A 14,984-nucleotide genomic window follows, 5' to 3' on the forward strand; every position below is an offset into this window, starting at 1 on the left:
GGGCTCCGCTCGCACCTGCCCGGGCCCGGCCTGGGCCCGCCCGCGCCTCTCACTGCGCGTCACGAGCGCGTCACGAGCGCGTCACTGCGACGTCATCGGGGCGCGTCACCGTCACGTGACCGCATCACCTGACAGGGCCACGCCCCCGCCCCTGCCGCTCCGGGGCCCGCTCCCGGCCCGGGCAGTGCCCATCGGTGCCGCCGCTCCGGGGCCCGGCCCGGGCGGTCCCGGCGGTGCCGCCGCTCCGGGGCCCGGCCCGGGCGGTCCCGGCGGTGCCGCCGCTCCGGGGCCCGGTCCCGGCCCGGGCGGTCCCGGCGGTGCCGCCGCTCCGGGTCCCGGTCCCGGCCCGGGCGGTCCCGGCAGTGCCGCCGCTCCGGGTCCCGGCCCGGGCAATCCCGGCGGTGCCGCCGCTCCGGGTCCCGCTCCCGGCCCGGGCAATCCCGGCGGTGCCGCCGCTCCGGGGCCCGCTCCCGGCCCGGGCGGTCCCGGCGGTGCCGCCGCTCCAGGTCCCGCTCCCGGCCCGGGCGGTCCCGGCGGTGCCGCCGCTCCGGGGCCCGGCCCGGGCGGTCCCGGCGGTGCCGCCGCTCCGGGTCCCGCTCCCGGCCCGGCGCATCCGCGCCGATCCTGCGTGTCCCGGGCCGGGGTCCCGGTGCCGGACACGCGGGTTGCTGTTCAGCCGCACGCTGCCGGTGCCCGCTCAGCCCTCCGGCCCCGCCGGGTCCCTCCTCTCCTTCCAGGGGGCTGCGGCTGTTCCTGACTCATCCCCGGCCCGGCTGACACACCGATGCACCGGGACACCGGGACCTGCAGCCAGCGAGGGGCTTTGCCCCGGGCCCACAGATGGGCAAAGCAGACCCGTGTGGCGGCGGCGGTGGCTGCGGCACGGGAGGCCCTGCGGTGCTCCGGCTTTGGCTCTCGGTGCTCCGTGTGTCACCAGTGGTGACTGCAAGCACAGAATGGAAACCACGCAAACTCTGTCAGCAGAAGTGACAGAGTTAAACCCACGGCTTCGTCTCCTGCGGCTGTTTGTCTCCAGAAGCGGCTGGTGGCCCCTGGAAACAGCATTCTCCAGCCTCTGGTTATTGCAGCTGATCCAGGGTTTCTCAGAGCTGGTAAATTTCGTAAATTTGTTGTGGTTTGCAGGTTCCATGATATCCCCTCCTCTCTCAGCAGACTTCTCGAAGAGAGTCCTGCAGTACTCCAGACACCTGCCTGCTGTTATCCATGGAGGGAAATGCAGGGAAGGAACAACGCCATCCTTCACCCTGCACACCAATACCAGGCAGGATTGACCCCTGAATCCAAGAAAATCTGCCTTTAGCAGGGTCAGAGGGGGTGGCTGTGCAGGTTCACACCTGGAGGTTGTCTCCACATTTCCACCCCTCCATCTCCCAGAGCACGTCTGTGAATCGCTGCTGCTGCACTTGGCAGTCAGCTGCAAAAGTGTTTCTTGCAAACCTTTCAACCCAGCCAGCTGTGCTCTGGCCTTTGCCTGTGCCTTGGAGATCTTTGCATTCTCCCTGTATATTGAGCTGGGTTACTTCTGTTCCTATTTATATAAAAATCACAGAATCATAGCATGGTTGGTGTTGGAAGAGGTCTTCAAAACCATCTAGTTCCAATCCTACATGAATAATCCCTAAACAAACAATATCCATTGATGACGTTTCTGTGTTTACTTTTGTCTGAAGGGGTAACTACTTCCCATTACTAATCAGGGTTCAGTTGCAGTGGGCAAATTATACACACTGAGAAACCTGGTGGTAAACCTGGCCCAAGGAAACCAAGTGGGGAGAGAAGAGGTGCTTTAAATGTGGCTGTGGACAGAGCCTGTGTGAGGCTGGCAGTTCAGACTCCTGAACCCTCACGCTGTTCCCAGGCTGTTCCTGACGTGCACCAGGCAGAGCCAAGGCCCCTTTGCAGCTGGACCTGTCTCAGGTGGGAGAATGAGGCTGAGGTCTGGCACCACCCTGGCTCCAGGAAAAGGAAATCCACCCTCTCCTGAGACTCCCTTTCGGTGCCCATCCACTGAACCAGACTCAAGAAATCCTGACTGAGCTACAGGAAATGCAGTTGGTTTTTACCAGTCAAACTGTTTAAAAAAACTTTAAACAAAATAGTGTTGGGGGGGGGTTTTGTTTGTTTTGTTTTTTTTAAACACAGCCAAGTAAGCCAAGAGACTGAAGATCTTGCTGGTATCACTGTGTTTCGTATTGGTTTTTTTCCCCGTCCCTGAATATTGCTACTCTCACAGCTGGCAGTAATTTGGGTGTGCATTAATTTCTCCTCCAAAAGCAGGAACACGAGGAGCATCTTTGCTGGTACAGGCAGTGAGTAACAACCACCAGCAAAGTGTTGATACTGAAATTGCAGACCTCACACACAGCAAACCACTGCGACTAAAGGCTCTAAAATGTAAAGTAAACTTTATTATCCTTGAACCACAAAATAGATTTCTTTGGTTGTACAAATTTCACTAGTTACAGTCTTGATGAGCTAATTTTCCCTCAGAGTCTCTTGGGAGAGAATGGGAGAGAATCCAGAGCCTGGCACCAGGTACCGCACAGGGAAAGGAGAGAAGAATCACAAGTTAGTCACCAAAACCCAGCCAGGATTGTTTCCCAAACTGCTGTTGTTAAAAAGCAAATGCTAAAATTAGATTTAAAAAGGAAAACCTCAAATTGCTGATGATGGAAGCAGCTGCAGCTGCAGTGTGAGATTATCAGAGTTCCCCCTTCACAAGTCTGTAAAATCAAAACATACAGAGTCAGTTAAAATGATCCGCTGGATTTTGGCATGAAAGGAGAGGTTCAACTAAAAAACTGCACCCAGAAAACTGCATCCAGCTCTTTCCTTCAGCAAATGTACAAGCAGATGTGCCTGTCACTGCCCAGCCTCGGTGAGGCTCAAGGTCCAACCCTGGTCTTACTGGGGAGTCAGAGAGCACCAATGGACAGGGAACGGGACTGTGCCGAGCTCGGACCTTCCTCAGGGCGAGAGGCAGTGAAAAAACCAGAAAAGGATTGTTTCCTCTCCCCAGTGGCAGCAGAGGCTGATGGCAGAGTCGGGAGCAGCAGCTGTGACCTCCACATCGGCAGAGCTCACACGATAGGAACCTGCTCACAGCCCTTGTTCCACGTGTGGAAACCAGGACCCAACACCCCCACTCATTTCTCATTTTCCTTTTTCCCTCTTGCGTGGACAAACGTGCCTTTTCCCTGTCCTCTGTGGAAAGGGGCTGGCAAAGTGGAACTGTGTAGTTATTGCAAGGCACAGGCCAGCCCCACCCAGCTCTGTGTGCTCCTGGTGCTCCCTGCCGGGCACCCCGGGGTGTCCCGCTCACCCCACACCAGCGTGGGCACCGTGGGCTCCCCACCAGCACCTCCCACGTGTGAGATCCTCGAACTCCCACCCTGACCCAGCCACGTTCTACCCATCCCCACTGCTGAACTCTACCCACCTAAGGTTCCTGCTGTCACACCTCCCACCTCTGCCACCGTGTCCTACCCCCGCTGTCCTGCCCCCACTGCTGTCACACACCCCCTGCACCCTGCCGTGGCTGCTGGCTCCGTGCCACTCCTGCCCCAGGGACCAGTCCAGCCCCAGTTCCACAGGAGACACAGCCCCAGTTCCACAGGAGACACAACTCCTCCCCTCGTGTGCTCGTGGGACAGCTCACCCCGTGTGTGACAAAGGGGACGTGGCCACCCTGTGAGGGACCCGTCCCAGGACAGTGCAAAGGCCCAGCAGGAGCGTGTCCCACCAGGGCAGAGGCAGGTGGCAGAGAGCTGGCTCTGTTTCCCTTGAGCACAGAGTGTCAGTAGTAGAGGGAGGCACTTTGCTGGAATTCTGGTGGGTTTTTTCCTTTTGTTTTCTTCTTTTTGCCTCCAAGCTTCCCGTTCCCAAACACTCCCAAAGGGAAGTGAGGTGACACAGTGCAGGAGGTGGGAGGAGATGCTTTTTGGCAAAAGACTGGAAATTAAATAGGAGTAAAGGCAGGCTGGACCTTCCTCCTGATTCCCACCAGAGGAGAAGCTCCTTTTAACCACTACAAAACCCAAGTTGAGGCAGTAACAGCTGGAGCCCAACACACTGTCACACTCCTACATTCTCCCTGTCCTACCCTTCCCCACACACAATATTTACAGGCTAACAAGCTGCCCACTGTCCTGGCCACACTTCCTCTCCACCTGCCAGCAGTCAGTCCAGTGTTGTCCCAGTTTTGGGATGTGCCCCAGTGCGCCGCTGGATGAGAAACGAGGGCGGTTCACGGCCTCAGAGGAGTCAGTCGGCCTCAGAGCTCACGGGAAGCTCAGGTCCCACCCAGAGTCTGCAGCCTGGTGCTGTCCCTGGAGCACAGGAAGCTCGGGAGGGCTGTGCCAGGCCAGTCCATGCCCAGGTGTGCCAGGTCACCTATGTGGGGACAGCGGTCTCCAGGCTGCGCCGGCTGTGCCGGAGCTTGCGCTTGCTGCTGTACAGGGCCATGTCCTCCAGGGCTGAGGGGGCTGGTGCTGAGGGGTCCCGTGTTCCCAGGGCGTCCTCTTCCTCTGGCTGCCCATCCTGCTCCCGGGGAACTGCAACGACAGGACACGTTCAGCTCTGGAGACAAAGCACTGGGTTGAGGAGTTAGGTCAGATGCTGAGAAGAAATCCTTCCCTGTGGAGATGGCGAGGCCCTAGCACAGGCTGCCCAGAGGAGCTGTGGCTTGCAGCAACCTGCTCTGATGGAAGGGGTCCCTGCTCAGGGCAGGGGGAGGACTGGGGGTCTGTAAAGTCCCTGCGCAGCCAAACCCTTCTGTGATTCTGGCAGCACACAGGTGGCACAGTCAGTGCAGATGTTAAGGCTACCACAGGATGACAGAATGGTGTGTGCAGGAAAAGAACCTTAAAGCTCTTCTCATTCCACCCCCGACACAGGCAGGGACACCTTCTGCTAGATCAGGTTGCTCCAAGCCCTGGCCAACCTGGCCTTGAACACTTTCAGGGAGTGTTCCAGGGTATTCCCAGGCACTGGGACAGAATTCCCAGATTTGGGACAGCACTGGTCTCAGTCACTCACAGAAACCCTGTGCCCAGAACCTCCTGGTGACCTGCAGGGACCACTCTGGATCCTGGGAAGGAAGTGCCACGTGTGAGAAGACACCTGCCTGTAACACCCATCGTTCATTGAACACGCCTGGAAGTGCCAAGCTGTGTGAAAAATCCAGTGTCCTAAAATGGATGGATCACCCTGCCTCGGGTCTGCAGGGGGCTGAGGGGTCCCTCTGCCAGGGAGGAGCAGCTTTGGTCACTGGCCCAGCTGGTCAGGAGGGCTTTAAACTTTTGGGCACGGTGGGACAGCTCCTGTGCCTGAGGTGCTGGAATGGGAGGATCCCGACCCTTAGGGAAGGACAGGAGCAGTGAGGTGAGAGCCGCCCTCTGTGCCCAGCTGGAGGCAGGGAGCTGCCCCTGAGAGGCCTGAGGAGCTGGCAGAGCTCCCAGTCAGGACTGCAGGGACAGTGACACTCCTGAGCAGGAGCATTGAGGGGATGAGATCTCCAGAGACAGATGGGAGCAGCCTCACGTTCACAAGCCTTGGGCCTTGGGGCAGGGGCCTGGGGAATTCAGCCACCCCAGTGTCTGCTGGAAGGACAGCCCAGGAGGGCACAGGCAATCCGTGAGCTTCCAGTGCAAATGGGCTCCTGGGAAACCTCTCTAAAGCCTTTGGATGCTGCAGAGAACCTCAAATAGAGAAATCCATGAAGATCTGTCAGTGGAAAGGCTCAGCCTGCTGGGCTGTGCCCTGTGTCCCCCTGCTCCAGACGCAGCCCTCTGGCAGTGGAAGCCATTCCCCCTCTCCTGTCACTCCAGCCCCATGGAAAAAGCCCCTCTCCAGCTTTGCAGCCCCTTCAGGCTCCCCAGAGCCTTCTCTCCTGCAGGCTGAACACTCCCAGCCCTCCAGAGCACGCTGGGGTTTGGGGGCAGGTGACTGATCCTCAGGCAAGGCACACAGGTATAAAAGCAATATAGGGGCACAGGAAGATAAAAACTCAGCCTGGGTGGGGGAGGAAATCCCTGGCTCAGAGAGGAGTCAGTTCTTTTACCCCTCTTAGGCCAAAGGAGCCCCAAACATGCAGGTTTAGTGACCCCCACACAGCACACGAAGCTTCAAAAACATCTGGATTTGGATTGTACCCTGGGAAAAGCTCTACTGAAAACAAGGGGGCAGCTTTGCTGGGTGAAAAAGTAATTTACACCACAGGACAAGGGCAGGAAGGGGCTGCCACAGGAGCCAGCAGCCAGGACTCAAACCTGGGTCAGCATCGTGCAGCTGAGGAGGAGGAGGAGTGATGAAGGCTGCAGCAGGAGAGGCTGCTGATGCTGCCAAGCTGTATCAGGGAGTCAAATGAAGCTCAGTTACAACAAAGTGCATCATGTTCCACACAGCTGAGGGGTAAAATGACGTGGAAGGGGCAATTTACTGCAGATATGAATAGATTCAAGAAAGGAAGAACTCTGAAATCAAAGCTCTGTCTTGGAAAGTGCAAACCCACTGGTGGCTGCAGCCTGGAGCAATCCTGGAAGGAACTGCTGTGTGCATTTCTTCTTTTGTGTCCTTTCCTGCAGTCCCAGTGGCTCCCATCACACCCCAGATCAGCCAGAACCCTGTGCTGACTCATTTTTACACCACTGGATAAAGCTCAATAGAAGGAATAGAATCCTGACTGCATAAAAGAAATGCACCATCCTTGAATGAGATGATGGTTCTATAGGCACTGGCAGGGATTTATTTCTGTGTACACTGGCAACTTCCCAGCAATGCCATCTCACTTTGAGGTTTAGGTATTGGAAAAGATGGGAGAACACAATTCAGAATTCCTCCCCTCCTGCACAAACTGCAGGCAGTCCTGGTCCCTCTCTACCCCTATGAAATAAAAAAGGTCCAGATGAGTGTGGGCATTATTCCCACCAAGAGGAACCAGGATTTGCCAGCCTGGAAAGAAGGGAACTGCTGGACTGGCACAGACAGAGCAAGTGAGACACAGTCACTCACTGCATCCCAGAAGACACAAGAGAGTCATCAAGAAACAATTAAAGTAAATAAAATTGTGAAACGTGATATCACAACACTCCATGGAAGATTAAAAAAATCTGGACAGTTTTACAGAGGCTCATTTCATTGCTGATGCAGATACAACACCTCGTTCAAGACATGCCTACACAATAGGTGAGCCCAGAAAATTGAGAAAATTCATCTCTACAAGCTCATTTTCCCCGTTTCTTATGGTCTTTCCCTAAGAACCAATTTCTAGGCAAACGGGACCCTGGTGTGTCCTGAACCAGGACAAGCCTCCCATCCTGAGAGGAAACAGGAAGGAAATCCTGGAGGAAAGCACAGCCACTGCCACTGCTATGAATCCAGAGACTCCAGTTCTGTGAAACGCTGGCATTTTGGTGGGAAAGAACCTGTGAAATGCAGGTCTGGAGAAGAAAAGGATGGATGCAAGTCTTTGGAGTAGTGATGTGGCTAAAAGGGCTGGACAGGGATCAGTTAGAGCCACAAGAGGGCAAGAGAACACCTTTGGTTCCTCTGAGAGTGGGAGCTGCAAAGTTCATTAGCCAGCAGCAATTAGGCAGGTGCAGGATGAGGAGGCAGCTGCTGTTCCTGTGGAAGCTGCTGCCAACACCAGACAGCCCAGGTGGGACAAAAGCAGCTTCCCACAGCCCAGTGCAGGTTTCCAGCAACAGGAGCAACACAAATTCATCAGGGGGATTTCTGCAGCCTGAGGGTGACAGGATTGGGAAGGAAAGGTCCCCAGGTGACCTGGAAAAGTTACACCATAACACGGTGACACACTGCTTGGTTCCACCCCAAAAATGCTGCTCTGCACTTCAGAAACTCCACAGCCTCATGGAAACCCTGCAATAAGGTTTTTAAATATATTTAAGAGATGATGACCATGAAGTCAGACCAGAGAATGGGAGGAACTGTTTCTGCATGGACAAGAGGACGAGGGTGTGCTGGGAGGGGTGAGATGCCAACACTTTCCTGCAGCTGGATTTTCTGAGTTCTTGATATAATGGTCTGCTAGCACAAAGTTTAAGAACTGTTGTAATTCCATGATCCAGGACAATTCTGAGGATGTTGGCTGCAATGCTGCACTGCCTGGGAGGGTGAGATGGATTGGGGGGCTCCAAGAAAGCCAGGAGGGTTTGGTCCCATGCCAGGAGAGCTTACACCTCACCTGCCACCCTGTCCAGATGATGTGGGACAAAATCTGCTTCTTTTTTCTGTGCCTCACACACGCCACGGGTGATTTAAGCATTACTTTGGGTCGATTACCTGCTCACTGAGCACCACATTCTTTTCTTTCTGGCTTTCATCCCATTTGAGGGCCCAACAGACAGTGACAGGCACCAGTGAGGTCTGAGTGCCCTGAGCAGCAGCTGGAACCTCCCAGACCTTCTCTGACCTCAGTTCTGTGCTCTGAACTGAACAAACAACCTCAAGGGAACAACCCAGAGCTTAGAGCATGAAGAGGGATGAAGAACAGATACAACCTCAAGGGAACAACCCAGAGCTTAGAGGATGACTCTGAGGGATGAAGAACAGCTACAACCTCAAGGGAATAACCCAGAGGTTAGAGGATGAAGAGGGATGAAGAACAGATACAACCTCAGGAGATGACTGAGGGATGAAGAACAGCTACAACCTCAAGAGAATAATCCAGAGCTTAGAGGATGAAGAGGGATGAAGAACAGCTACAACCTCAAGAGAACAACCCAGAGCTTAGAGGATGACTCTGAGGGATGAAGAACAGATACTGTTGCCAGGAGAGTAAGTTTCTGTTGAGTTCCAGGCAGAACCTCTTTCTGGAAACAGCTCAGCCCTGGGTCAGCTGTCTGGGATGCTGCCTGTACTCAGAGGAATTTATCAAGATAAAAGGAACTGGTTTTTTGGTTTTTTTTTTCCAAATAAAGGGGTGAAACATGCAAAATGGGTAGAAGCCAACCAGCACCTAATGTCAGAGGCAACAAGAGTGTTCCTACAGATCCAGATGCAGAATCCAATTCCTGCTGACTGAGAGGGCCACGCCACAGATCTGTGAGTGTACTGGAGCATCAGCTGCTCTGAGTCTGCACCAGGGTGAATTTACCTGCCTGATTCCCTGTTCCAGCAAAAGGGGCACAAGGCAGCCCCTGAACGATGGACATCATGCACCTGCAGCAGGTGACAGAGGCCAAAACCTCCCTGCCACGTCCCACTGCCACTCTGCTCCAGGACACAAAACTGGAGAACACCAGGCATGCTCGTAACACTCCACACTGGGGAAATTAGTCACCATTGAGGCACAATGCAAATATCCTACCCAAAATGAACGTGGTGAGCACGGAGTTTTCATTCTAGAACAGACAAAACACGACACTGCCTCAAGCAGCAGAAGGTGAAATCCTCAGGGTGGTTCCACAAGCCCAGGGGAACCCTCTGGAGCCACGGCAGCAGCACAGCCACGACTCCCCTGCCTGGGCTTACCTGAGTTGCTCCGGTCATCGACGTATCTGAGGTCATCAGCTGCATCAGGAGACTGCAAGGGAACAGAAATGGGATCATTCACACCTTTAATACCTGTGCCCAGCAGTTCCCCAGCTCCCCCTTCCTGCCCCTACAGAGAACCTGCTGCCCCACAGGCGCTGCCAAGAGACTCCAGCAGGGACCCCCGTGCCTGAGTCAGGCCCCCACTGCCCGGCCTGCGTGCAGGAAGGAGGGGAGGTAACACCAGAGGCAGTGTAAAGAGTGAAGGAAAAGGCTTTAAGCTGAGAGAGGGGAGATTTGTGTTGGATATGAGAGAGAAAATCTTCCCCTGTGAGTGGCGAGGCCCTGGCACAGGTGCCCAGAGCAGCTGTGGGTGCCCCTGTGTCCCTGGCAGTGGCCAAGGCCAGGCTGGACAGGGCTGGGAGCAGCCTGGGATGGTGGAAGGTGTCCCTGCCATGGCAGGGGGTGGAATGGGATGAGCTTCAAGGTCCCTTCCAACACAAACCATCCCAGGATTCTATGAACTACTGCCCTGCCCACAGACACTGCCTGAGCATTTGGAGGTGCAGCTCCTTTGGAAGCACCTTCTCAGCTCTGTGGAGCCTCAGGGCTGCAGCTGGGGAAACTGGGGTGCTCTGGAGCTCAAGGGGCTCAAGCAGCTCGTCCCCCAAACCGCCTGGAGCAGAACCTGGAGAGGGGCACATCCCCAAGCAAGGCACTCCAAGAAAATGAGGGATGAATTCCAGGAGAGCAGAGCAATACCACAGGGGACAGGTGCCAGAGAAGAACAGACACCAAAGAAAGTCAAACTGCCTGAGAATCCTCCCCGTGCAGCTCTGTCAGAGCCAGCCTGTCTCTGGAGTGACCTCGGGCTGGGTCTGTGTCCCCACAGGGGGTGAGGCCCAATGTGTCTGTGCTTGCTGCCTGTCCATGCACTGTATCTGCTCCATGGTCTGTATACAAAACTAAAAAAACACCTAAAACATTTAGACAGAGGGTTCCTGCTCGGTTCAGCTGTCACAGAGCCATCAGTGACTGACTGGCCCAGGCAGGCAGAGCTCCCAGCCCTAGACTGGTTCTAGTGACCCCCAGAACAGGGGCCAGGGGTCAGGATCACCTCCAGAGCTGGCATTCCATGACAAAGCAGCTCAAAAGAGGCCATTTGAGGAAGGAGAACACCTCACCATGGCATTCACCCTCAGAACCAGGTGTTTACTCCACTGACAGCAGAGCTACAGCCTGAGAACAGGCACCCCTGCTGCTCCTGGGGCAGGACACAGACACATCCCAGCTGGAAGTTCACATTGCTCCAGTTTGGCATTTGCTAGCCATCACTTCTATAACTTTTTCTTCCCTTTTAGTTCTCACCTTTCACTTAAAAATATTTCAGGAGCCATTCTGGTGAAAATGCAGATGGTTTATATCTGCAAAGCTTTTGCCATTCATTTTAAAATCACCTTGACCCCCTCTTTCCTAGTTCCACTCTGCTGAGCCCTCAGTTTTCAGCAAGGCTGGTGCCACTGCCCCTGCACAGGCCAGGCCTCTGCAGAGGGGCTCCCCAAACCCCTCAGCCTCAGCTCTTCCACCAAACCAAGTCCTGGCCTGCCAAAGGTGGCTCAGCATGCAGTTTATACCTGGATTTCGTAAACAGGTTTGGAGGAAGGAATAGCAGCAAATTCCCGGTAGTCAAACTTCTTTTCAGACATTGACTAGAAGGGACAGCAGGAGGGAAGAAAGAAAAGAGAGAGTGAGGGGAGAGAAACAGATGGAGGAGCAGCAGCAAGCTGAGCAGTCTAAGCAGGGATCACAGCAGAAGCAGAGGGACATCCTCAGGGAGAGGCAGGAGTGCCTGGACAGAGCCTGGAACATGGGGCACTCCTGGGACGCTGCTTTTGGAGCTCTCCTGGTGCCAGGACAGGGCTTTGGAGTCACTGAGGAAACACCATGAGCTCCAGAGAAACGCTAATGCACACCAAGTCAGGCAGGAAACCTGGTTTTGGAGGGGAATTCATGGCAAGATTTCTGATAGCTGGAGCAGAGTTAGAATTCCAGTCCAGAGCTGCATTATGGTGTGACCTGGCAGGACAGGGTCCCCTCCATGCAGCTGCTTTCCCTGCCCTGTCTCACCAATTCTTACAGTTCTGTGCATCAGTGTCCCGTGGCGTTTACTCAGGGTTAGGAAAAGGAAAATGCTGATTAAGCTGAGGGTCTGGTTTGTGCTGTTGAGGAAATACAGGGCCAAAGTCCCTGAAGTGAAGTGAAAGGCTTTCCAAACTCAGGCAAGGGCCTTCTAAACCCAAAGGCCTTCTGAACCCAGGGAAAGCCCTCTGAGGGTGGTGAAAGCTCTCTGAACCTGGGGAAAGCCTTTCTGACCATGGTGGAAACCTTTCTGAGCAAGGAGGTGAAGAACCACAGAAAGGATGACATCATAAACCAGGGAAACAGAGCGCAGATGCCACATGGGAGCTGCAGTAAAAGGGGGGTGCCTGTAGCCAGGAGTTTGGCCAAGCTCCATCCCTGCCCCCCTCACCATTCCTGCACCACGAGCCAGGCCTGGCTCAAGGACTGAGTGGGGACCACGGCTCCCAGGCACAGCCAAGGAACCAGGGAGTCCCAGGATTCAGGAAAGGTTAAAAAGGCAAACAGGAGATCTCATACCAGCCTTCCTGGGGAAGTGACGTTCCTGGGGCTGCAATCTGCAGGAGGTGACAGAAGAGCACAGTTAGTGACAGGCTGGCTGTGTGACATTCCCCCCCAGCCAGCTCCTTCCTCAGCAGCATTTCAGTGACACTGAGGGCAGACCCTGCCTTCTGCTCTCCCAACAAACACCTCCTCACTGCTTTTGCAGAAAATCAGGATGCTGGTTCTGCTTCCACCCTGGTTCCCTGGGCCCCCACCTCCCCTCAGGTGCTGCCACATGTTCTCAGCTGGGGCCCATCCCTGTGCTGAGAGATGCCCCCAAGACCTTCCAGGCAGGCAGAAGGAGGGAATTTCCCCCCGAGCTCTGCTCCTGAGCAGGGTGAGCCCCAGGAGCAGTGCCTGCTCCCCTGGGGGCAGCAGCAGCCCCTCGGTACCTTCCAGCGGCGTCGGGGACGGCGTCGGGGCGGGCGATGGGGACTCTGCCAGCTGCTCCAGAGTGCTGCGCTTCTTCCCCTCCTTGGACTTGGCAATCACCATCTGGGCTTTCAGAGCGTCCTGTTCCAGGGATTTCATCCTGCCTCGGGAATGGGGTGGGGAGAAGAAGCTGTCAGTGCCGGTGAGGGGACAGGTGACATCTGTGTGCGGCAGGGCAGTGCCAGGGCCCGTGGGCTGAACACAGACGGGTGGGACAAAGCCCCCCAGGGCCCCTGAGGCAGGCAGGAGGACAGCTGGGCTGGCTGCCATCCCAAAACACGCATGTGATCACATGTGTCAAACACACACAGCTATGGACTGACACACTAAGAGGCTGCGGGCAGTCCCAGGGTGCCACACAACAGGACAGTGACCTGAGCTGGGGACAAAACTGCAAGGATCACACGAGCAGGGTCAGTCCTCGGGGGCTTTACTCTCCTTTGTGCTTGGTGTGTTGCACCTTAGCCCTCTTCAGCCATCAGGAGATCACAAAAGGCTAGGCTGGACGGGACCCTGAGCAACCTGATCTAGTGGGAGGTGTCCCTGCCCAGGCACGGGGGTGGCACACGATGATCCCTAGGGAACTTTCCAACCCCACTCCGGGATTCTGTGAAAGAGCTGTGGAAAAAGTGGGTCCAGCCCTCAGAGACGTCTGTTCCTCTGTCCCCATCAGACAGCCCCAGCACCCCCCTTGTTCTCTGGACCACTCCCCCGTCCTCCTGCCCCGGGAGGCGCCGCTGGGGCACGGGGACAGGACAGGAGCATGCAGCTGTGGGGAGGGGGCTGTGCACACCTGGATTGGCCTCCTGACCCAGGCATTCTTGAGGCGTGACTCTGCACTGGGCCACACATCTGAGCTGGCCTGGCCCCGGGAGCAGGAGCCCGCTGCCGGGACTGGTACAGCCTCCTGGCCAGGTCCTGCTCGTACTGTTTAATACTGTCTTCAAGAGCTGAGGATCTGAGGAGGAGGAGCAGGAGAAGGAGGAGGAGGAGGAGGAGGAAGAGGAAGAGATGATGGTGATGAACATTGCAGCAGACAAGAACAGGAAAAGAAAGAAACAGACACAGGAACATACCCTGGTGAGGGGAAACACGGGTCTGACACAGGGGCAGCCTTGGCTACGCTGGGTCCCAGATCTGACCCTGCCCACCCCAGCCCTGCTGAGGCAGCAGGAGCCCCTGGGGCAGTCCAGGATTGTGCCCAGGAACATCAGCTCAGAGCCCCCACATCCAGGGCTGCCTTCCCCACGCACTGGGAGGGACCAGGAACAACTTCAGCCCCACGGGAAAGGCTGTGAGGTGCTTAAAGAGTGTGGGGGTCACCCTGAGGGATGTGGGCACACGTGGGGGTCTCTCAGCATCTCTGTGTCTCTGATCACATCTCCCATGCCCCTCGGCTAAGGGGAACACATGACACACGGGTTTTGTCCTGGGACATGGGTAACAGGGGGAGTGTGTCCCCAAACCAGCCTGGGTGAGGGGGGAAATCTGTCCAGGAGGGCACCTGGCCCTGGTGTGCACCAGAGCCTCTGAACCGCCCTCCTCCCCGTGGGCCTGGAGTGCTGGGACAAGGGAATGGCTTCCCAATGCCAGAGGGCAGGGTAAGATGAAATACTGATAAACAATTCTTCCCTGTGAGGTGGGCAGGCCCTGGCACAGGGTGCCCAGAGCAGCTGTGGCTGCCCCTGGATCCCTGGCAGTGCCCAAGGCCAGGCTGGACAGGGCTTGGAGCAGCCTGGGACAGTGGAAAGTGTCCCTGCCATGGCAGGGGCTGGAGCCAGATGGGCTCCAAGGTCCCTTCAGCCCAAACTATCCCAGGATAGTGACTCCAGGGCTGTGCCAGGGCTGTGCACGCCCAGCACACACGTGTAACGTGGTCTCTGTGTGTCCCCACAGAGCAGGAGGGTGCTGTGGGGAGGGAGGGGCACCACACGTCCTGGCAGGGCACTGGTGACAGGGACAACAAGGAAAGCCCAAGGAGGAGCAAACTGACGGGGTCACGAGTGACAGCACAGAGCAGAGAACTGGAAGGAAGCAGAAGACAGGAGATTAGAAAGGGAGGAACAAACCCAGTGGCACTTGGAGAGAACATGGGTTAGTGGGGCTGAGCCCTGTGTGTGGGGCAGTGCAGAATCTCCCCTGTTCCTGGAGACAGGACCTGATCACATCACTGTGCCCGTTCCAGAGCTGGGAAGGAGAGACCCTGAGACCACTGGATCCTCCTGGGAGATCTGTGGCAGCAGGGAATGGTCCCTCTTGTCTTACAAAAGGAGCACATTGCAGTGACTGACTGATTCCTGCCCAAAGCATCGGCCAGGCCCTTCTCCAGGAACTGCACAAAAAGCTGGGAGTCAGCA

The 14,984-nt window shown here is 56.0% G+C and overlaps 1 protein-coding gene across 10 annotated transcripts in view; it reads right to left on the reverse strand.

Annotated features, from left to right (window-relative positions):
* Nucleotides 1-2,409: 2,409 nt before the first annotated feature.
* SCRIB (scribble planar cell polarity protein) overlaps nucleotides 2,410-14,984 on the reverse strand; it is a 123,148-nt gene continuing 110,573 nt past the window's right edge. For 9 of the 10 annotated variants that reach the window (XM_063396567.1, XM_063396655.1, XM_063396483.1 and 6 more), the window contains 4 exons: nucleotides 12,588-12,727; nucleotides 12,172-12,209; nucleotides 9,514-9,565; nucleotides 2,410-4,574 (listed from right to left, as the gene is read on the reverse strand). In XM_063396567.1, the coding sequence (XP_063252637.1) occupies nucleotides 4,414-4,574; nucleotides 9,514-9,565; nucleotides 12,172-12,209; nucleotides 12,588-12,727 (391 nt within the window). In that variant the 3' untranslated portion in view covers nucleotides 2,410-4,413. Of the gene's footprint in view, nucleotides 4,575-9,513; nucleotides 9,566-12,171; nucleotides 12,210-12,587; nucleotides 12,728-13,420; nucleotides 13,586-14,984 lie in introns of all 10 variants that reach the window. The other variant, XM_063397072.1, reaches the window with a different exon arrangement.

Source organism: Prinia subflava, chromosome 1 (genome assembly GCF_021018805.1).
Source record: "Prinia subflava isolate CZ2003 ecotype Zambia chromosome 1, Cam_Psub_1.2, whole genome shotgun sequence".
Classification (NCBI taxonomy): Eukaryota; Metazoa; Chordata; class Aves; order Passeriformes; family Cisticolidae; genus Prinia; species Prinia subflava.